General features: G+C 39.6%; 2 protein-coding genes across 3 annotated transcripts in view; one reads left to right on the top strand and one right to left on the bottom strand.

Moving 5' to 3' along the window:
* The window catches only part of LOC5512447, a 28,239-nt gene extending 13,911 nt beyond the window's left edge, over positions 1-14,328 (bottom strand). The window contains exons 1-11 of the mRNA XM_048722717.1: positions 14,065-14,328; positions 8,536-8,754; positions 7,085-7,153; positions 6,546-6,650; positions 5,951-6,074; positions 5,325-5,677; positions 4,679-4,880; positions 3,949-4,175; positions 3,139-3,270; positions 699-840; positions 110-397 (exon numbers count right to left, since the gene is read on the bottom strand). Coding sequence (XP_048578674.1) covers positions 110-397; positions 699-840; positions 3,139-3,270; positions 3,949-4,175; positions 4,679-4,880; positions 5,325-5,677; positions 5,951-6,074; positions 6,546-6,650; positions 7,085-7,153; positions 8,536-8,754; positions 14,065-14,220 — 2,017 coding nt within the window. The 5' untranslated portion in view covers positions 14,221-14,328. The remainder of the gene's footprint in view (positions 1-109; positions 398-698; positions 841-3,138; positions 3,271-3,948; positions 4,176-4,678; positions 4,881-5,324; positions 5,678-5,950; positions 6,075-6,545; positions 6,651-7,084; positions 7,154-8,535; positions 8,755-14,064) is intronic.
* A 508-nt stretch (positions 14,329-14,836) lies between these two features.
* Positions 14,837-23,050, top strand: LOC5512472 (C-Jun-amino-terminal kinase-interacting protein 1). 2 transcript variants are annotated; one of them, XR_007306742.1, is made up of 9 exons: positions 14,837-16,002; positions 16,589-16,646; positions 18,857-18,923; positions 19,158-19,271; positions 20,104-20,169; positions 20,953-21,026; positions 21,184-21,282; positions 22,204-22,331; positions 22,881-23,050. XR_007306742.1 is itself a non-coding variant. In XM_032381868.2 (8 exons), exons 1-8 carry the CDS (start codon positions 15,264-15,266, stop codon positions 22,277-22,279), a joined length of 1,293 nt encoding a protein of 430 aa, XP_032237759.2. In that variant the 5' UTR covers positions 14,837-15,263; the 3' UTR covers positions 22,280-23,050. The 2 variants fall into 2 exon arrangements, 1 of the variants encoding a protein (XP_032237759.2); XM_032381868.2 differs by having other exon boundaries at positions 22,204-23,050.
* The last annotated feature ends 59 nt before the right edge of the window (positions 23,051-23,109 follow it).

The raw sequence follows: 23,109 nt of genomic DNA, 5'->3' as shown, positions 1-23,109 counted from the left end.
AACGATAAAAAACTTCTAGACATTCCTCAATCCAAAAATAAGTAAGTAATATTATAACTGCTAATTTTTACCCATTTTTTACCCATCCCCCCCCTGTGGGGATACGTACGTTGCTCTAACAGCACCACCCCATCTACTTTCTCCTCCTCCCACACATCCAAAGGGGTCATTCTCTGGGGGCTGCACCGGAACTGCACAAAGCTGCCTTCCTCTTCCTCGTCGACCTCGTCATGCAAGGGGGTCAGGCTCCAGCTGGGCGGGGTGGGGGTCTTGGTTAGTTTTGGACTAGGTGATCGATGTTTAGGAGAAGGTTCCGGTGTTGGCGTCATAATTTCTGGTTCTGGTGACATAGGTCCAGGAGAATCAGAAGGCTCGCTAGGGGTTTTGGGACACTCTTCTGTGGAAGGAAGAGAAGTATAATGATAAAGATGCAAAACAAGGTCTATGAGGGAATGTCAATATTCCCAAAAAACAAACGAGACGCGCAAACAATTGGAGTTCAAAGGGTTTTTTGTGTAAAAATATCCATAATAAGTGGGGACTAAACAACCATTCTTTGTCTTATATGTGTATTTCCTTGTCGTTTTGGTATTTCTGGTAGTGGAAAGGGAATGCCAATATTCTCAAAAGACAAATGAGACGAACAAACATGAGGGTTATCTAAGCCATAATAAGTTGAGAATAGCCAGCCATGGTACCTGCGAAGTTTCCGTACACCTCTGCTCGCATGGCTATTGTATTCCTCCACGTCTTGGGTTGGAATCGGACAAATCTCGCCTCAACTGGTTCAGACAGACTTCGAAGCACAACAATATTGTTATCGGTATTACCTTCGAAAACCTAAAAATGGTAACGTTTTATTAGAGTGTATTCAAAAAATAAATTTTTTTTTGCTCTGTGTTTCTGACTGTTACTCAGATAAAACTTGTTTTTTTTTTTTTTTAGATAGACTTTATTTAAGACACGCTTGCCCCGTCAACAACAGCTGATTTCCACAAGGGGCGTGTGGAAAAATATATATATATATATCTATAATAATTAGAAATATAACTATAAGTAAAAGTATTTAAATAAATAACGAAAGAAAAAAAAAACTTGATCTATGTGGGTATATAATACTATAAATACGCTAAACTAATTATTTGTTTAGATAAAAGTGTGAGCCTCTAATTCTCTGACAAATGATGATAAACTTGTACAATCTCGACTAGCCTCTGGGAGGGAATTCCATAATTTAGCTCCATCATAGCTGAAACTTTTTTTCATAAATTCAGTTTTTGGGAGTGGCAGCTGTAGCGAGGTGGAGGAGCCTCTGAGATTGTAATTTGTAATATTTTTCTTTAAGCTGAAAAGGTCCGTGAGACAGTTTGGAGCCATATCATGCAAAACTTTAAACATTTGTTTGGCTTTTGTCTTTGCTCGCTGGGTCTCTAAATTTTGCCAGCCCAATTCAGCTAGAGCCTCTGTGGCAGGGGTGTCATTTGACCTGTTTGTGATCACCCTTGCCGCCCTATTTTGCAATTTTTGAAGACGGATTGTGTTACATTGCCCAAGAGTATCCCACACCTCGCTACAGTAGTTAAGGTGTGGTTGGATGATTGCATTATAAATAGAGACTAATGTATTTTGATTAGCAAATTCAGAAATTCGTTTCATGGCTCCTATACCAGAACTGACTTTTTTAGCAAGAGAATCAATGTGCTGATCCCAATTTAGGTGTTCGTCAATTTCCACACCAAGAACCCTACTTTGCTGAACTTGTTTTAGTTCCTTGTTATCAATAGAAATAGAAGGTTTGCAAGGAAGGGTTCTTAGCTTGTGGTGGGATCCTATTAATAAGAATTCTGTTTTTGCTACTTGTTGTCGTTTGTTTCCTGACCTGACCTGATTTTATTTTATTTATTTATGTTAACTTCGAGTAACTTTATTTCTGTGAAAATTTAGTTCAATATGTAATTTTTTCAATACAGTATTCAAATACAGTATTCAATATTCTTTAGTTCAAAATTTAATATTCTTAAAGTTCAAAATTCTATATAATGCTTTTGCAAAATATGTTAGTTCAATATTCAATTTAATGCTTTTGCCAAAGGAAAGCCCTAGGGAAATGAAAATTAGTTTGAATACGCTAATTCGAATTAAGAGAACAATTTGCTGGATAACTTTTCATTTTTTATTTGTGTATATTTTCATGATTTATTTGTGTTAGGGATTTGGTTGATAGCCTGTTAACACAACCACTCATTTATTTGCCAGTTATCTTACTTCTTAGTTTAGAATCGGAACGTTACCATTCGTAGCTTTTGGATTTATAATTTCTCAGTTAATCCATACCTTATTATATCACGTTTGCAACGAAGTGTTGATGGCGTTTTCAAGAACCTGTTTTAAGATTTAAAACTAATTCTTTAATTTTCAAATAAAGAAGTATCGTTTTAATATTTTAATATTACTTCAGTTTAATATTCCAAACCAGTTTATCTCATTGCGTACACACAAAACAATCATGCTATACATCGTCGTGCATACAGCGCCGGTCTTGTCCAACATTACTGGATTGGCCCACAAAACTAAAGAAATGTTGGAGCACCTCAAAGCATACATATGGAAAGCAACCAACAAAACATTGCTGTGCCCAGCAGCCAGGCGCTTGTCAGGAGGGCGGGGTGGAATGGGAGCGTCCAAGAAGCATTGACTCATAGACTGAATTGAATAGTCAAATAGTTAGGTGATTATAGCCAAAGTCGTTGTTGCGCGAACTCGGCGAATTCGAACTCCTTGTCTCGTTTGGGAATAGCGCGTAGTCAATCAGCCGTCTAAACCAACCGATGGCGTCATAAGCAATTTGACTGCACACAGTTAGAGAATTAATTGGTCACGTGGTATGATTGACTACGTGCTATTTCCAGACGAGAAATGAGTTAAGAATTTCTCGCGGTCGCGCAACAAAGAATTCGGCTATAATACACTGTTCAGAGTAAATACATGGAAAACGTTTATAGATGGGTCTAGAGGCCACCAGATAAGCGAAGAGAACAATAATTGCAATTTTCAAACCAAAGCCAGCGAATTAGTGTTGGACCACAGCCTGACACGCCCCTGAAATATCTATCCCAAAGATGCTGATGTCGTATTCACCTTGACTTTGCCGCTTTCGGTGTACGGTGTCCACTTCTTGCCGTCATCACTGTATGAGAGGGTGAAGCTCTTCACCCATCGCATGTCTTTTGGAGCAACGTTCTCGTCTCCTGGATAGCCCTGAGTCGCAACCTATAAAAGGAAATAACAAAAGGTTGTAAGCACTAGGTAAACTAGGACAAACGCTAAATAGGTCAAGGTACATTAGGTACAAGGACATTAGCCACGAAAACAACCACAAAAAACAATGCTAACAGTCCCACAACAACTACGAATACAATGGGGATGGTGATGACAATGCTGATGTTGATACTGTTGTAGATGATGTTGCTGTTGATGACAATTATGACGATGACGATGATACTGATGATGAAGATGTTATTGCTGTTGATGACTATGATATGACGACAATCGTGATGGTTGTTTGTGCTTATTATTATGGTGATGACGATAGTATTGAATGATGATGATGTTTGCTGTTGATGATGATAATGATGATGACATTGAAGATGATAGAGCTGTTGAAGATGATAGTAACGAAGATAAAAGTGATGTGATGTTGTTTGTGATCTTGTTGTTGATGATAATGATTATGGTGTTGTTGTTGTTGTTGTCGATAATGATGATGATTGTAATGTCGATTATGTCTGGTAATGTTGTTGAGGATAATATCGATGATAATGATTATGGTGATGGAGTTTATGTTGTTGTTGATGATGATGATGATGATGATGCTGATGATGATCACGACGACGATGATGACGATGGCGATGACCGTGATGATGAGTTAGCTTCTAACTGTACATTTACCTGCATAATGGTAGCGGTGCCTCCTAGGTCCACCTCCATGTACTGCTTGGCGTCGCTCTTTTTGGGACACCATGCCCCGCCCTGTTTACCGTGCTTTAAGTTACCTAACCGTGCCTGGCCACCAGTGTGGTAACGATCTTGTACGGACGAAACCCGGATGCCAGTGTCCGGAATCACCCCATTGGACAGCCCAAGTGGGACAGGTGCTTTACCGGACATGATACCAACTAGATTAAATACAATCATCTTTATTAAAATATATAATTAGCATTAGAGTGCTAGGACAGGAACACTCCCACGCGGTAAGGACTGGCCTCACAATTTATTACCAAAACCACTTGACAGTATCATCACCAATAAGGCATCAACTAGACAATCATTTGGACAACGTTTTTGTCATATTTTTTTACAATACAAATCATCGATAATTATCTTGTGATCATTGATTAATTTATCATTAATCTTTTGATTATATTATTTGGTTGAGTGCGCCCCATCCGGATAACAGCACTAAATTGAGAATCGACCTTCATGTAGAATAAACTCGGTTTTTGTCTTGACCCTGACAGGATAAAAAGGAAGCTAAAAACGGCACGGAAACACTCTGATAAAAAAAAACGTCCTTCCTGTCAGCCTTGCCTTTCTAAAAATACGTGATTTGCCTCGCTTCTGGGAAAATATAATGATGGCTAAGCGCAGTTTGAAGATCACTCTAAAAGCTCCCTATTACCTGTTTCATCAGGCGACATTCGTCCATTTGCTAGCGTCATATCATCCCCTGTGTTTAGCGCCGCTAGTGTGGGAGGGGCTAAGTACTGACTTGACTGTGACTTAAGGCTTTCATCCGACTCATTGGGTAGCTCGTCCTCCTGTGGACTCTCCGCAACAGGAGTCGGTTCGTCTATGGAGGGTGGTTCCTCTACCGTCTCCTCCTTTCCAAAACAGGAAATAAACGTTACACCAAGCAAAACAACTAATAGAGCCGATTCCTGCCAATGAGGAGTCACACAAAGCACCAATTTCCATCAACTAATTCAAGCGAGTAACCAACTAAGATATTTTTAACCAAATATCGTGAATAACTTATCAGACTACATTCATTATTATTTTGAAGTTTCCTTGAGAAATAAAACCGTTGTATTTTCAATTTTAAACAATAACAAAGATTAGTTTTGTCTATACACTTTGTGTTGAACTTGACGCACTTTGAAATAAACGACACGCATCCTTTAATCGATTTACTGTAACGTTAGTTTTCAAATACACTAGACCTCAAAGTCCGCTGGTAAGCCTTTTAGAAATTGGCTTTTGCTGTACTAAAGAATAGCCTCATTTTAAACGAGCGATAGGAATGAAAGTGAAGACTGACGCACTACCTCTACTGAAGGCGATCTTGGAGTGTCTTTAGTCACATCTTCATGCACAGGTTGAGGGCTTGAGCTTGGCGGCTTTTCTGTTTCCTCCTTGCTGACCTCAGGCACCATCAGACCCGTATTGTCAATACTTTCAAGTTCATTCTCAGTAACTGACTCCGAAGATTCCGTCATGGCGGCTAGTAATTCACGCATCTCTTCATCGTAATCAGAATATATAATTTCTGGTAAGATTATCCCTTGCCTCTCCTGTTCCTTTTCTCGTTCGATTTTCAGGGCTTTACGTCTTTCTTTCTCCTGTCGCTCCCTTTCCTCACGCTTCTTGCGTAGAATCTCCGCTGGGTCTTTGTAGTTATCTAAAAAGAGTTTTAACAATAACGTATTATTTGATTATTTTGTAATATTGATTATGTAACATTCTAGGGACGCTGTCTTAGAAACCCACGTCATCGCCCATCATTCTGTCGTGTGTGGCCTTTTTCGTGACGAAGCCTGATTTTGTTCATCATAAGTAAGGGAAATACAACCTAACAGCCAACAATATTCCCCCTCCCTCACCCTACCCATTTGAAAATCACACCTTCTCTGATGTCACAACCTTCTCAAGTGGCACACAATACAAGACTTACCTTTAAACTTCTTGAAGTTGTTGAGGCGATTTTGGTGTTCCATTCCAAGCGCCTCTGATTGGTTCTTGATTCGCTCCCAGGTCTCAGTGATTTTTGCAAATCGCTCAAGAAGACGAATAAAACGCTGAAAGATTTGACATTTTCCATAACAATGTAAATTATATTTATCGGCTGCCACCTATTCCTGTCACTTTTGCCACAAAAGGATAACGTTGATCAGGCCTGTAGCCAGGGGGGGTTCGGAAGAACCCCTACTGGACTGAAAGGTCCGCTTTGGAAAATTGAGTACCGCTGCGAGCTACCTAAGGGAAAATGGTTCGCATTATAGGTATACGAAACCCCCTCTCCCCCCCCCCCCCCCCGGCCTTAAAATCCTGTGTTTGATTTCGACTGCCTGATGGAGGTTACAAAAAGGATAGAATATAACCTTTAGAAACAAGATAATTAGTTGTCCCGCCGATACTCAGGCTAGGTTTTACTAGTCTCCTTTGTAGCAAAGTGTTGTTCAGATGTGTATCTCAAACACCACTCCTTCCTGTCCCCGCCTTCCTCTCTACCCAGATAACACAGGTGGCTGCAGAGAAGTGAGCCCTACCTCTTGTGTTTTGTATTCTTCTTCAAGTTTGAGTCGTCTTCGCTGTCTTTGGAGTGCTGATAGTGTGCGTGCATGACAACATCGGGACACATGAGGGAGTGGGTCCTATTCACAGCAAATCAAAATTTTAGGATACAGTTTGTACGTAAGGAAGAACTTGTATATAAAACGTTAATTTCAAGGGGCTTGTGTGTCTCAGCCTCTTTCCCCTATCTATGCAAGCCTGAAGACAGATGAGGACTCTGGGGATTCTGAACAACCAACCCACTCGACAAGAAAGTACTGTAGCGCCATTCTTCCAAAGAATATTGCAGTTACTGGAAGTCATTATAGGGATTATTAAGAAAAAAATGGTCCACTACATTAGATTAAGGGGAAACTCAGCCTACTCAGATACCTTGGGTGGGAGCCTATATTGGGGCCAGATGTTTTTTTTAAACATAAAGGAGAATAATAAGGAACAGCACTAAGGGCAATTAATGCTGGTCATGGCCCATTTTATCAGTAAAATATACTTGAAAACGCAGTGTAGGACTTACCAAGGCATTTCGTTTGGAAGGATCTAATAGCTCAAGATGTCGGGTGAAGCTCTGGTAGAATAAAGCTTTCTGATGAAAAGGGAATAACGAAATTTTAAATATAAAATACACCCTATAAGAATAATGTGGAATAATATGAACATTCAGTCCATATGTCCATTCACCCACAAGGGTATACAGTAGCTACAGTAAGAGACAATGAAACTCTAAAAATAAGAGGTATTTTATTGATAAAAAAGGCCTAAATACTAGACAATTTTCAATACAATAACTACGCCTGTACACCCCTTTGCATGTAAGGGAAGGGTCATTATTTATCGGGGGGGGGGGGCTGCTAAATTGAATTTTTTTCTGGTTCAAAAATTTTGACCCTCCCCCACTTTAAAGCCCAAAAATGGCAACCTTCCCCTAAAAAGGCAACCAAAAATTTAGGCCCTCCCCCAGAACAAAAAGATTCAAAATCCATTGACTTCGTCTTGATTATGTTTGTATAAGCACTCTACAGCAGTGCAGCTACGGTGCCATGTTTAAAAAATAATAATAATAAGCAGAGCAGCAGAGCCGGCCTTTTAACATCCTCAAGTTAAGAGCAGTGTTGATTTCAAGCCCATATCAAGTGGTCCGGGGGCATACTCCACCATGAAATGTTTGTCATTATTGTCATTATTCCTAAAAAAAATTAGGTAATAATATATTGAGTATTTTCGTACCAATCTGAAAAGTAAGTGGCGGCGACATGAATGGAAATTTGAAAAATCAAACCTTAAAAGATAAAACAAATAGAATTGCAGCCAAACAGAAGTCATGAAAGTGCAGGCAACAGGACCATCATATTTACTTATTGCATTTTTAGGCTGTCTGGGGTTCTCCCTAGAAAATTTTTTCATATCAAGAATATTTAGCAAAAAAATTGTCCTTTTTTTCCAAACGTGGTCACTTCCATATAAGGAAACTATATAATATATTTCTTTTTTGGAAAAACTGCACGATTCTTGTCATTTTAAGGTCGCCGTAATGCAGGTGCTTCGTAAACTTTACGATATGTAGTTAAGAGAGAAAACAGTGATAGTGGCCATCTTTAGTCAATGGAGAAAGTCTCTGAAAAGAAACTATGTTTCCTATGTACCAGACTTCCAGAACGACAACGTTTTCGACAACGTTTTCTTCATATGTAAATTCCAGACAATTAGGAGGCTCCGGAATTGATCAGAATACCTGTTCAAAAAATAAGGCCCTCCCCTAAACCCTTATTAAAAATTGAGGCCCTCCCCAAAATCGGCACTCAAAAAATTGCAACCCTCGCCCCAAACATAACAGCCCCCGCCCATAAAATAATGACCCTTGCCTTATCCCTGGCTGCACAACAGCTCTATCTGTCTATTCAGCTGTTGGTCAGTCAATCAATCTGTCTACTAACTCCTCCCTCTTTTTAAGTTTTCAAGTTCACATACCTGCTTTGTTGTAAGCCACAGGCCCAAAGCTGAAATCCACCTTGGCAAGCGATGGCTTCCATCTAAGGGATGGGTGTGGGTGGGGCATGCAGTTGGTGCAGGTAAAGGTGACGGACCTGCACAACTGCTATAGCTTCGACTATGAATGGCATCTCTAAAATAGTCCTGGCTTCTATGGTGTTGTACTCTGTCTTGAAATAAGATTCTCCTATGGTCCTCCTTAAAAATTAATAGAAATATATTTCATATGCAATGCACTAACTTAAACAGAAACTTCTTATCTACTCCATGATTTACCTATAAACATGATAACCAAAAAAGAATGCTATTGTAGTTTAAGCTTTCACTAAAAGTCTAAGAGGCTTAATCGAAACACAGCTAATAGCTTATGAATAAAGCTTAATTGTGGGTGGCGTTAACAATATGCTTTGTAATATTGACTAATTGTCTGTATTTAGACACAGCGGCAGAAAATCAAGAGATCGTGAATTTTTCCTTGGATCTCCCAGAATGCTTTGCAATCCGTAAAGGCATCTTCGTGGTTTTACAAGCCTTCAAGGAGTGGACATTGTGTTTTGAGGCCATGGAAATGAACCTGGAGGATCAGAATCAAGGTATCTATTTGTGTCTTGAGCTGTGTTTGCTGACCTCTTTCCCTTGTGTGGTATTTTGGGCGTTTTATTGAGAGGGGTGATTCTGCTTTTCTTTCCTTGTTCGATTTGAAATTTGTCAAAGAACCGGTGCTATTATTTGGCTTAAGAGAAGTTGCCAACACCTTGGTTGGATGAATATCTTCAAGACCATTTATCCCTTATACTGATGCCTGAGTATCTTCATCTTGTTGTGTTAATTTTGCATCTATGAATTTTTTGGGTTGTGGGTACTTCCCAAAGCCGGTACAGGCCGGTTGAGGGGTCAATGCGCTAAATTAATTTTCAAACCTCTGTCACGATTCTGTGCAGTATAGGTTTGGGTTTACGGAACTGCTAAACTTTATTACATGTTGTAGTGTATTAGCACACTTTACTTAAGTATCATATAACAGAGATGACGTTAGACACTAAATGACGAAAGACACTAATTGGCGACGAGCGATTCGGGATCATGGCCCAGCAGATGGCACAGGGCGTCCCTGTCCCAACTTATACAGGAGTTGGTGACATCGATAGCTATATGGAGCGGTTGGAATGTTATTGGGATTTGATGAAGACTCCAGAGGAAAGCAAGGTTGCGCTTCTCCTTTGCGGACTAACTGGGGGGCAGTATGAAACACTGAGGGATCTAGTGTCGCCCGAAGTACTTAAAACGGTGGAATTCAAAGTCCTCAAGGAAAAGTTAATGGAGCATTATGGTTCCGTGCGGAATACGCGACTTGAGAGGACGAAATTCCGTGCAGTAAAGAGGGAAGAAAACGAAAGTGTGGCGGCTTTCGAGGTAAGATTGCGGAATACAATCCGACATTGCGGGTTTACCGGAGAGACTTTAAACGAGAACCTCGTTGAACAGTTTATATCTGGTTTAAACCACAGTGGCATAGAGCGGAAACTTTTGAAGAAGGGGAACGATCTAACTTTGGCCCAGGCGATTCAGTTGGCAAACACGTTTTTGCTGTTTGAAGATTCAGCACGTGGAGGAAAAGTCGACACCCCCCCAATCGAACAGCAAAGTGGAATTTCCAACGTAAAGTCCGAAGTAGAGTGCTATCGCTGCGGAGGAAAAGGGCACCGGTCCAGCGACAAGGTCTGTAAAGTATTGGGAAAGAAATGCAACAACTGTTGAGTCGTAGGACATTTTGCAAAGTCGAAATTTTGCAAAGGAGGAGAGTTGAAATCTCATGCTGTGCGTGGACGAGGACGTGCGCGGACGAGGACGTGCGCGGTGGAATTCAACACCAGATAACGGAAGAGTCAGCAGATAAGGACAGTGGGGGTGACCCATTTATTTTCTGTAGATGAGGAGATTAGGCAACTCAGGGAGACTCCTATGTGTCAGGCGATAGTCGAGGGAAAGAGTTTTCCGTCTATTATTGATTCCGGGGCAGCGGCGAATATTGTTTCAAGTAAGCTTTACGAGGAAATTAAGAGTAATGTTTCGCTTAGGAAAACCAGCAAGAAATTGTATGCTTTTGATCAAGAGGACGCGCTTAAGCTGAAAGGCGAATTTGAAACGGAAGTTAGTATCTTTAGCCGGAAATGTGTTGCAACATTTTATGTTTTTGATGGCAATGCATCAGTTAGCAATTTGATTAGTCATAATACTGCTAAGAAGCTACAATTATTACATGTAAATTCAGTTTCAAAACAAGAACATCAATGTAACACTAGCCTAGGTTCGGAAATGAAGTCTAAATTTCCAGAGTGCTTTTCACGGGTGGGCAAACTAAAGGGAAATAAGGTTAAGTTACACATTGACGATAAGGTGGAACCGGTTGCTCAGCCAGTAAGACGATTGCCATTCGGTTATCGAGACAAGGTGGCGGATCTCCTGAAAAGACTACAAGAGGAAGACATAATCGAACCAGTGGAAGGTGTAGCATCGAGATGGGTAAGCCCTATTGTGGTAATTCCTGAGGCAAATGAGGAAATTAGGATGTGGCATTGATTTGAGGAAGGTTAACCAGGCAGTTAACCAGCGAAAGGTATCCGATTCCGACTATGCAGGAAATGCTAGTTGAGCTTAATGGTGCTACAGTTTTCTCAAAGTTAAACCTTAACCAAGGATTTTTTCAGTTAGAATTAGAGGAGGAATCGCGAGACGTAACCACTTTCATATCCCATGTAGGATTATTTCGCATGAAGAGGTTAGGTGTGGGAATTTGCAGTGCACCAGAGGTATATCAGTATACAGTGCAGAAGGTGTTAGTTGGATTGCCAGGAGTGTTAAACTTGGCAGATGACATAATGGTATTTGGTAAAGATCAGGCTGAACACAAGAAAAGACTAACTAGTGTTATGGAAAGATTAACAGAGAGCGGGTTAACCCTTAATCCGGAGAAGTGTCGGTTTGGTTTATCTTCGGGTTACGTTTTTAGGACACGTAATTTCTGACAAAGGGATAGCTGCAGACCCAGGCAAAGTGGAGTCCATAGTCAATGCTAGAGCGCCAGTTAATGTAACAGAGCTACGTGGATTCTTAGGCTTAGTTAAGTATGTAGGCAGGTATATCCCAGATTTAGCAACACTTTTCTCGCCTTTAAGGGAACTTACTAGGAAGTCAGTGACCTTTGAGTGGACCCCCAGACAAGAAGATAGTTTTCAGACTATCAAGCGTGTGATGAGTGCCAGCGAGACCTTAGCTTATTTTGATAGGCAGGCAGAAACTCTCGTAGTGGCGGGTGCTAGTCCTGTAGGGCTTGGGGCAGTTTTGATACAGAAGCAGGGAGGAACTGAAAAGGTAGTTGCTTATGGACACCGTAGTTTGTCAGATGTGGAGAGTAGATATTCACAGACGGAGAGAGAAGCTTTGGCTTTAGTGTGGGCGTGTGAGCATTTCAGATTGTATCTGTTAGGTATACAGTTCACGTTAGTCACGGATCATAGCCACTTACACACATCTTTAACAATGCTAATTCTAAGTCGACACCTAGATTAGAAAGGTGGAGTTTACGATTAGTACCTTATAAGTTTAGGATAGTTTATAGGCCAGGCGAGTCTAATATTGCCGACCCGATGTCTAGGTTGAGCTGCAGAGGCAATGTAGAGTTTCCTGTAGGAGATGATACTAGGGAGTATATTTCTATAATTGTTCAGGAGGCAGTGCCGGAAGCTATGTCATGGCATGAAATCAAGGCCAGTTCAGATGAATGTGAGGTTGTACAAGTAGTCAAGGAAGCAATTAGGACAGGAAGATGGGAGAAATGTTCAACAAGCATCAAAGCAGTCAGATCAGAGCTCAGTGAGAGTGACGGTGTAATCTTGAGAGGAAAAAGGATATTCATTCCACCTAGTTTACAAGATAGAGTTTTAAGGCTAGCTCATGAGGGACACCAGGGTATTGTCAAGTGTAAACAACGTCTAAGAAGCACAGTGTGGTGGGTAGGCATTGATAAGGACATAGAGAAACTGTGTAAATCATGTCAGTCATGCCAGCTAGTGTCTAGTTATGACAGACCAGTTCCCATAGCAACAACAGAGATGCCAACATCACCCTGGAAGTTTTGTAGTACAGACTTGTTAGGCCCACTTCCAGATGGTTGTTACGTTATAGTGATAATTGATTACTTCAGTAGGTACTTTGAGGCAGCATTGCTCAGATCTACTAAGACAGGGGCAGTTATAGATTTTCTGGATGCCATTTTTACGAGATTTGGTTACCCAGAAGCCCTTAGGTCAGACAATGCGCCACAGTTCACTTCGGTAGAGTTTGAGGCATACCTTAAAAGCAATGGCATCAAGTGGGTGTCAACTACTCTGTTGTGGCCACAGGCAAATGGTCTCATAGAGAGGACTAACAGAATCATAGAGAAGATACTTAAAATAGCCACAGTAGAGTAAAAGGATCTTCAGAAAGAGTTTAGGAAGTTCCTAGTAGCATACAGGTCAACTCTGCATACAAGTACTAGGTGCACTCCCTTTTCTTTGATGTTCCGAAGAGAAATGAGGAATAAGCGCTACCACAGTTAGATTATTCAGCTGCTGCCATTCCAGAAGTGGCAAGAGAAAGAGATATGGAGTATAAGCTAAAGATGAAAGACTATGCAGACAAGAAGGCGGCGGATAGCAACATTCAGGAAGGAGATATAGTAGTAATGCGGAATGAGACAAAAGGTAAATTACAACCGAATTTCCGACCAGAAAAGTACAAGGTAATCAACCTTAATGGTCCAGACATGATAGCGCAATCAAAGGAGAATGAAAGTACTGTTAGGCGGAATGTTCCGTTCGCGAAGAAAGTACAAGTAGCAGAACCCGATACTGAAGTAGAAGTTTCAGAGCCTGAACCGGAAACAGAGCATACAGGGCCAGATAAGGTTACTATGGCGACTGAAACTTCCGCACCTGAAGTCAGACGGAGCGTACGAGTGCGGAAGCCACCAGCCAAGTTTGCTGACTACATTGTCAACCACTAGTGGTCGTTCTTGCGGTTTGTTTAGATTTTCTTATCTAAAAGGGGAGGGATGTAGTGTATTAACACACTCTACTTAAGTATCATATAACAGAGATGACGTTATTGATAATGAATTTAGTGTCTTTCGCTATATATTCATTGGAGTCTATATTCGCAAACCAAAGCGTGCGGTTGTGTTAACTGACTCCAATGAATATATAGCGAAAGACACTAAACATGTGGATTCGCAACGAAAGCGTCTAAGAATTAGGACAAATATTAACTCATTCAAGACTAGCTAGGAAGAATGCGGCGGTAAAAAAAATATCGTGAAGTCAGGCTCTTCTCATCAACAACAGATCTAATCTTGGAAACCAGAAGGGGAATTTAGAATCAAATAACATTTCATGTTCCTAATGGTTCTAAGGGGACGATCTTTAAACACTTAGATCTCAATTAATAAAAGTTTGCTGAAGTTCTTACCACCGAAGTGTTTACTTTGTTGTCAAATGTGCATTTTTCTTGCAAGCTTGTGTTTTCTTGTTGCTTTTTCCTCGCGGATTCGCTCAAAGTAAGTCTATATCCTCGTTTCTGTGATAATTGAGACTGTGGACGCTGTATTTCTGTAAGAGCCGGCATGTTTCGCACCTCATTTTCCTCTATTAAGAGATTTTATTGTCGTTTGTTCTGATACTTTAGTAGTTCGTTAGCATATAACGCTTGTTTGCCCGTTGCCAACAACGTGACCGACCTTTCATTACTTTGGGGGGAGGGGTCGTAATGAATTTTTATACAAAAGAAATATATTAGCAGGAAAACATGTTCCCCTGACATTAGGTAAGGCAAACAAGAATGCATATTTCAACTAATAGCTCTGAATCAGATTTGATTACGATAACGTCTATCGCATGTCTTTTTTGCTATGTTTTTAAAAAAATGGAATATATTTTCCTCTCACCATTCCCTCACACAAGAAGCATGATAATTTTTTGTCTTGCTAGGGAAGGGAGGGAGAGTCATGGTACCTGTACACAGGGAGCCCAACAATATTTTAACATTAGGCTTTTTAAACATGTCTCTTAGGTCATTGATTTTGTCTGTGTGCAAAGGATTTCCAAAGAACAAAATAGTATTTTTTCTATACAGAAGATCAAATCGTAAATGGAGGGAAATACGAAAATCGGGTTAAAACAATAGAACAGCTCCTCCCCACCTCCTCCCCCCAGACTTGAAAGCTCACACTCGCGCACATGTCTTTATTTTCATTCTGTTTTCAAAACAGACGTCAAACGCTTTCTTTTGTTCTTATTATTTTGACTTTAAATCGCCAGGCTATTCTTTTTTTAATCATACAACTTTCGGTCTCAAATGACGAAACATTCTGAATGGAAGTGACTGGAAAAACTCACATAAACTGAAAGCTCTTGGATTTGAGGTTAGGTGTCCTGCGAAATTTGATACTTCTCTCGGCGACACTTGAATCGCTCTGAAAGCTTCACAATCATTTTATTTATTCATTCCTTGGTGCTAATACTTGCTGGGGTTTGTTTTAAGAACTTAAATTGATGTATGTTTAAGTTTCTCGCAGTTTCACGCGAGAAAAGGAGCTATCTTCGTACTATTTCCCGACCGTTTTGTAATGTGTTGAGTTTTGACATGGATCTTGGTGAAATCCTCGCGAAATGTTGAATTCTAATGGAGCAGCTGCAACCCCAAAGTCTACGCGGAGGAGACAATCACAAGAACAACAGGATTATACGTCTGGATATCCAAATAACGAAGAGTATAGAGAGGACCTTGGACAAATTACGCACGGAATAAATACTTTAGTTCATGACATTTATAACGAACCGGATGATTTAGAAAGCGTAGGGCTTTTCCCAGCTAGCGAACAGGAAGTGAGACATCATGGTTCGAGACAAGCGAATAATTCCAATCAAAGAATCGTAAGTTACTCGCACAGCCCGGGGATACTCAGGCGATGTCGGCTACCTTTTTCAAGAGGAAATGGGACTGTTGCCATGTCAAAACAACCGGTAAACCGAGACCCTCGAAAGAATATCCCTAAGAATCATAACTCTCAAGTGCAGAGTGAAATGAAAAACTATCGATGCCAGAGAGGAGGTGATCCTAATTCAGATGGGGTCTCTGATATATCTGCTTGCTCATCAGGGTCACATAGTTCCACTGATGAGTCAGGGTTGAGCCCAACGGGACAGTTGAAACAAACTCACGTTGCAACCCACAAGTTTATTATGCGCCATAACGATGAAATCAACCTTGATGAAGGTGATCCAATGATGGTGTATCAAACCTGTGAAGATTTGTGGTGCGAAGGGACGAATTTGCGGACTGGGCAGTGCGGGGTGTTTCCGTCTCGATATGTAGCAAGTATTCTAAACTCACAAAGAAAACGACAAGGTAAAATAAAAATGACAAAGAATTTATGATGATGATAAAACATAATATAACTAAATATAGATTTGGGGAGCTGTGTTGACTCAGTGTTTTGTGATACACTTCTAAGGATCAAGGCTCATTGGGTCTGGTCATATTTGGATGTCTTTAGAGGTGTTCCAATCAGGCCTGGGACTATATGAGTATCCTATGAAGCACAAATAACTGCTTCAGATTTTCAGAAGTTCCATCCAGAGAATCAGGCTTGTCCACATACAATTTTTCACTCATTTCTTATCTTACGTGTTGTTTCATTAAATACAACTAAAACAAGTTATGGTTATGGGTGAACCTGTGAATGAAATCTTTTTTTTTTTGCATTCACTTTTTTGGGTAATGCATTATAAAACTGAATGTTGTGAAAAAACAAGAATAATTTAAGTCCTGTAGTAGTTTTACATCCCTATGAATTATCATATTATGTTATGTAGCTAGCTTCAGTCCCTCAGGGTGCAGAGAACCAGTGGTCTTAACCCTGAGGGTGCCTTATTATAGAGATGTATTAAAAGTTTTAGTTTGTAAACAGGTGTATTTTGATGTTTTACTTCAGATTCTTTTTCAACATTCAGTACTTCCAGCTCCTCTAATCACAACCAGTTTCACTTAAGGTAACACCTAATTTATTCTTATACAAAAGGTCACATGTCACTTCAAAAGTTACTTATAAGGCAGCTTTCAGTTACTTCTAATTAGTTTTGACTCCCTGCTAATGGGGAATTTCAACTCAACTCTGAGTGGCCACTGTTTGTTAGGGAGTTCTTTCTTTTCAGTTAAAGAATTATATTTTAGCCTGTCATGTATTGCAAATGTTATTGACTTCAAACCCTAATTAACACCGATACAAGCTGCCAATATCAATGAGATGATTGTATGGTCTTCTTGATATGCATATATGCGCCCTTATTACATGATTGACACCTTTTCCATTGTTCTTGCAAGTCCTTTATTTCACTAAAATACCAATGAATAATTTACAATCTTTAAGAATGGGGAGAGCTTGATGTATCAGCAGGGTAAAAGTTTCATTAAATATGAATGAGGTTAATAGCTAGAATACTAACTGTGAATACTAATAAAGGACCATCATATTAAACCTTGAGTAGAAATGAGCAAAAAAATACCACTTTTTCGCCACAGATTTGATACCAAGAACGACTGATTATTAACACTGCATCAATTGTCATGAAAGAAAAATTTGCGTTTGTAATCCTGGAAATTCAACAATAAGTTCAGCCAAATTTTTATGTGTAATTTTGGAAAATCTTTCCACCAGTCTACTCACTCTTTCTGCTTCCGTTCCATTCTGCTCCGTTCCATTGTCGTCGACAGTACAGTTCTTGAACATAGATATTTGGCGTTATCAAAATGAGTTGCGCGTGTTCACACTGAAACTCTGAGTTCTGAAAAAATTTTGCAATTCGACTCCACCTTTGGGAATTGGGAGTTGGTGCATGGAGAAGCCCTGCTCTGTCTAAATGTTTATTTTGATTGTGAACAGTATTGATCTAATGAGCTTTTCAAATTTGTGCAATCAACCACCAACTCTCCTGGGTTTTCTTGCAGGTCCTTAATAACCTGAACCTTGTTTGTTTTTGTTTTTTCAAAAAAAAGTCAACTATCATTGAGTTTTGTCTCTTTTCCCCTAGTTTAAATTGTTATTTACTAGGTATAGATCATGTAATAAGCCAGTTAAATACCTCGGGTGTTGGTAGTTCACTGTATATGGCAAACTGCCTCCGTCCTTGGTATTTAACACTTACTTATTGCTAGCAGAACCCATTAATACCAAAACGTTATGGCTTCATAAGTCTCAAGTTTAACTAGTGTTGCATTTCAACATTCACTTACAAATTATTACAGCTTGGTTTCTCTTGTTATGATTGGGGAATTTCCTTTGTCATATAATACATTTGCATGATGAAAAGTTATTTAACAATTAAAAGAAAAATATATATTTCACTGAGTAATTCAAAAACTCTCAAATACACAATTACTTAAAAAACAACATCCAAACCAATGTAAGTTCTATTATTGAATGCGACAAGAAAGAATTGTGATTAGGGTTTGATATAAAATACATTCAATTATATTTGTTGTTTAACACAATATTGTTTAGATATGTGAATCTAATATCTAGAGTCAAGGAATCTTTACAATGGGGACGTTTTGAAGATCTAAACAAATGCTGTACAATGTATGTTTAAATATAAAGTTAAGCGATGAACAACTCATTTCATCCAGGTAAAAATGTTTAATAAAGGTCTGTTTCGTGGGTCTACTGTAAGGTTGATCTACTCCTCAGTTAAACCTTTTACAACGTCACATCGAATTGCACAGTATGTCTACAAAATATATGTATGATTTCATGAGATGCAAAATGTAATATGTAATAAGCTGTTCAAAGATTGTTTAAAGACAGCACACGTTTAAAGATTGTCATGCCACTCTACATTGAAGCGTTAAAGCTGAGAATAAAGAGATTCTGAGAACTTGAAACCTCTGTCACATGTTGCCATTGAGCAACATTTTCCTTGAACTTGCTTGAACCCTTTCCCAAAATCAGCCATTCATAGTTTGACTTCCAGATCTGGAGGTCGAATGGAAACACCTCTATCCATGTTGCTGGGTGATGCAAATGAGCCACCTAGCAACGGAAAAGGGATGTTTGGCTTGGGTAAGGTATTACTGGGCTCCAAGACCCTAAAATATAGTGGAAAACGTCCAAATTTTGAGTACAGAATCATCTAAGACAATCAACATCTATTTTCATTTTGTTTTGTTTTTTAAATAGAAAAGACTAATGCAATTTTATTTCCAGGTTTCTTGGCTCAGTTGAGGTCAAGTATTATAAAGGAAACGATGTCCTGTGCACAGCCATGAAAGAGGTATGTTTGTCCAAGCTAATGGCCCTATGCCCCACCTCCCCCCCCCCCCCCCCCACACACACACACACCGACCCTACCCAACCACCAGGTTTTTTTGAAAAAAAAAAAATAAGAAAATGACCAGTAGAGGCGTGGCTGTTTCCCCAAAATATTCACCTCTCCCCCTCAGGGTATTTATGTAATAAACACTCCCTAATTTATGAAAATATTTAAAATATTTGTGTGTACTTTCAGATTGTGAAGCAAAGACGGCTCTCTGTCACACAGAGTTCTCCACCATTCTGTACAGTAGAGGTCAGCGTGAAGGGGATAAGTGTGGTACAACACGGCACAGAGGGGGCAGAAGAGGTAAATACTAGATTACAGGGGTCTCCACACTTACAATGTTTCGGTCTGCGTGAAAGAGATAAAGTGTGGTACAACACGGGACAGAAGAGGTAAAAATCACAAGATAGTGACAGACTACATTACAGGGGTAATGTGAGGAAATTAAGTGTGGTACAACACAGCACATGGGGTGGGGGGCAAAAGAGGTATTTATATCACCTGGTCATATTGGAGCTCCCATGCGATACGTGGCGCCTCTTGAGCACAGCACCATATGTGTTTAAAATGACAGTAAACTAAGTGATTCAAAGTTAGTGGTCAGAGTTTGGTACCCCTTTGTGTACCCCCATTCACACATGCTTGTACAGTAAACAAGGTAAACAGTAGTGCCTGGGTGGTAGTTTTTTTAGTAGTTTATTCCCTTTTGATTATAGTTTGTCAAGTCTTGATTGCTAGAAATTTTAAAGGCACTAACGCTCGGGGGGGGGGTGGTCTTCAGGGTAAAAGTGATATGGATGCTTGTCGGGAAATTCGAAAAACACCCCTAAAAAATTGCTACCCTAAAAAATACCGCAGAAGCCCTAAAAACTACCATTTCTAAAAGAAAAGCCCATTTTGTCTCGGATACCCCCTAAAATAAACCTGAGGCCCGATTTTGAACCCTAAAAAAATACGACGAGCATCCCTATCAGGTCGACATGGGAAGAACTCTCCCCCCCCCCCCCCCCCCCCCCCCCCGCCCCGGGCACTAATGTCGAACCTGTTTTGGTGCATCGTCATTATCGCTGTATTATCGTAATGTATATAAAAAGAAATAAATGCATTGAAATTGAAAGTATCTGCTTCTTTGAAGGCCCAAAGCCCTAAGAAGTCTGCCAGCAGGACCAAGTTGGGAAAGCTATTCGACAAAGATCAAAAGGTAAGAAAGATCGAGAGTTCTCCATTCGATGCAACAATAAAATGCTCGCATCAGCCTCACATGCAGCATCGTGTTCAATCCCTCCTTCTAAGCCAGGAAAATGCGACTTGCACTAAAGAATCTGGTGACTTTTAGACTGGAAAACTCAACCCGAAATACAGTTTCCGTGCACATCGGTGGGGGACTTTCTCGTACATTCTTATGTAATTCAGCCCCCTTCATCCTGATACATTTTCACTTATAAGCCCGCTCTTCAAAAATAGAGAGCATCTTTCAAAAAGTAGCCCTTTCTGGCATAGAAACGGTCCGGCTCATTTGTGAGTTCTGAATGAGTTGCTTTTCGTTGTTGTTATTTTGGCGCAAAAAGCCGAAGCGCGCGCGAGTTTGCCCCCCAAAATTTGTTTTTGATTTCTTGTCTTACTGTCGAATCCGTTGTATCGCGACCCGTGTTTTCAAAGCACGATTTGTTTTGGTTTTCTGTTCCGTCAGTAAAACCATTCTGAGCCAATCAGAATCTCGCTTTGTGCACTTCCCTGGCTTCCCTTTGGACGAAAACCAGACAGTGTCGCGACAGAAAGCCAGGCAACTGCACTAGGCGAGAGATGGCAAGAATCTGATTGGCTTAGAATAGTTTGACTGGCGGAACAGAAAATCCCAAAAGACAAAAACAAATCGATGTTTTGAAAATGCAGCGTCGCGATACAACGGATTCGACGGTAATTTATGCGCTAGCAATGATGGACTGCATTTTCAGAGAAGAATTCAACGTATTTTTATTCCTAGGGCCTGTCCGAAACAAAGTTATTCTTCTTCCTGAAGAACGTCACCTTTTGTGGCTGCCATCCTAATAACACAAGGTATGATGCCCGTTAAGGTATCCTTTTTTATATATACAGTATAAATAAAGAGATAAACTAATAAAACAAAGCTATTACTTAAATATTATAAGTACATCTTTGATTCGCCGTGACTTTCTACAAGTACTCATAACTGAATGCAATCTTTCTCGTCTAGATACTTTGCGTTCATCACAAAACACCCAGAGGAACCTCGATTTGCATGTCACGTGTTCATGTCTGAGTTCTCCACCGAACCTGTGGCCTACTCTATTGGGTATGTTAGTATAGACTTCAAAAAAGCGGATTTTTCGGGGGGGGGGGGGGTGGGGGGGTGCGCCGATTTACGGGGGTCACATTTTTTGGGTGCCAAATTTAAGTCTGGTTTAATATAATATTGATCAAGAGAGTCATTGTTAATATGTAAATTTTATTCAGTTCACAATGTTTCCTACTATTGTATATCTAGTTCCGTATTGTTCAGATACCAATCTTGTCTTTATATAAATAAATTTTGAGAATCCCTCTCATGGTTGACAGACAAAGCTGCCTGTTATAATATATTGAACAAAACGGATACTTTAAAATGTTGCGAAACCTAGAATGTCTTTGTTAATGTCGTCGACGACGTAGTCGTTTTCTAGCGACACCGGTATTTGTTGTTCATCTCTGTGCCACTTTTAAACTAGCGAAAGTGAAGATTCATACTTAAATAAAAAAGGACAAAAATGCCATGCTAGCTGATCTATATTCTAGTAAAGGTTATATTCAGTTACACTCGGTATGCATATCAAGTCTCTGTGGTTTTAAAGAGATATAATTATTGAATATAAAAATGTGGAGGTGGTAGTGGGGGGTGCACATTTTTGGGCACCCGGTCTAGGGGGGTCACAATTCTTGGGCTTGGATTTGAGGGGGGGGCATAATTTTCGAGCCCAGGGTTTTGCAAAATTGCCGGCCCGCACCCCCCCCAGTAATAAATGACCGCTCCCTAAGTTCAAACGTCGTATTATCCATGAGCCGTATTCAATGCAAATGCATGCAAATGAAGATGAAACAATCGACTCTATTCATTTGCATGTATTTGCATTGAATACGATGATGAATTCCTGCTAACACTCAGGCTCACTCGCTCATTCTGACACACGTCCGTTTTGCGTGACAAAGCTCTTATGTAAACCTTTTATATCAATTGCAGAAAAGCGTTTAAGGATTTCTACGCTGACTTCCTTGGTCATCAAAGCTCGAGTGGGGATGATTTTTACGTGGATTAGCAGTAATCCTCCCTGGGGAGTGCTGGATTCCGAGTGTTTTTAGAAGCTAAAGGTATTTAGTGTTAGTCTTTGCAACTTAGTTTTACCAAATCGTGCACTTCCAAAAACGTTTTCAGTAGGGAAGTCATTAATCGGTTAAGGTTTACAAATTAAGTCATGGCTAAACAGTGTGAATGAATTTGAAATTTGTAACTTTCAGCAACAAAGACGCATACATACAATTGAATTCCTTTTTTTATCTCGGATGTCATAGGAGGAGAACTCGTGAATGTAAGATATTTTTTCTTTCTTGTTTTATAAGGTATTATATCCAACACTCACATCGAATTACAATTTTCGGATACGCTAAAGCGTTTATAAAAAGAATAAATATGTCACAAATAAAATAGTTTATCGAGACAATTTAAATAATAAAAAAGATAAAACTTACAGATCACACAGATTTGTTAATTTATACTATTTGATATTTTAAATTATATTAGAGTTTAAATTATATTGAAATATATTAAATTAAGTTATTACTTTGTTTTGAATTATGTATGTATTACATTTGGTCATTATTATATCACATATAAATGATTTGTTTTCTTGTTTATCGCAGGCAGATTAGATAATTCGATTTTTTTATGTAAAAGGTGTAAAGTGCATGTTCGTCCTCCGGACGGTAAAACATTTGTAAATTTTGAGAAGATATCTAAAAGTAGTAGTCTAAAAATAAAACCTTGTGCCTTCTTTACCAAATTCGATCGAAAATAAAACAATAGCTTTCCCAAATAAGTGATGTGATGCTTTTTTGCCCTGAGTGCTTGTTAGGCTGATAAAATGAAAGC

Source organism: Nematostella vectensis, chromosome 15 (genome assembly GCF_932526225.1).
Source record: "Nematostella vectensis chromosome 15, jaNemVect1.1, whole genome shotgun sequence".
Classification (NCBI taxonomy): Eukaryota; Metazoa; Cnidaria; class Anthozoa; order Actiniaria; family Edwardsiidae; genus Nematostella; species Nematostella vectensis.
Note: the sequence above shows the minus strand (reverse complement) of the source record. Positions and strands in the feature narration are given on the sequence as shown.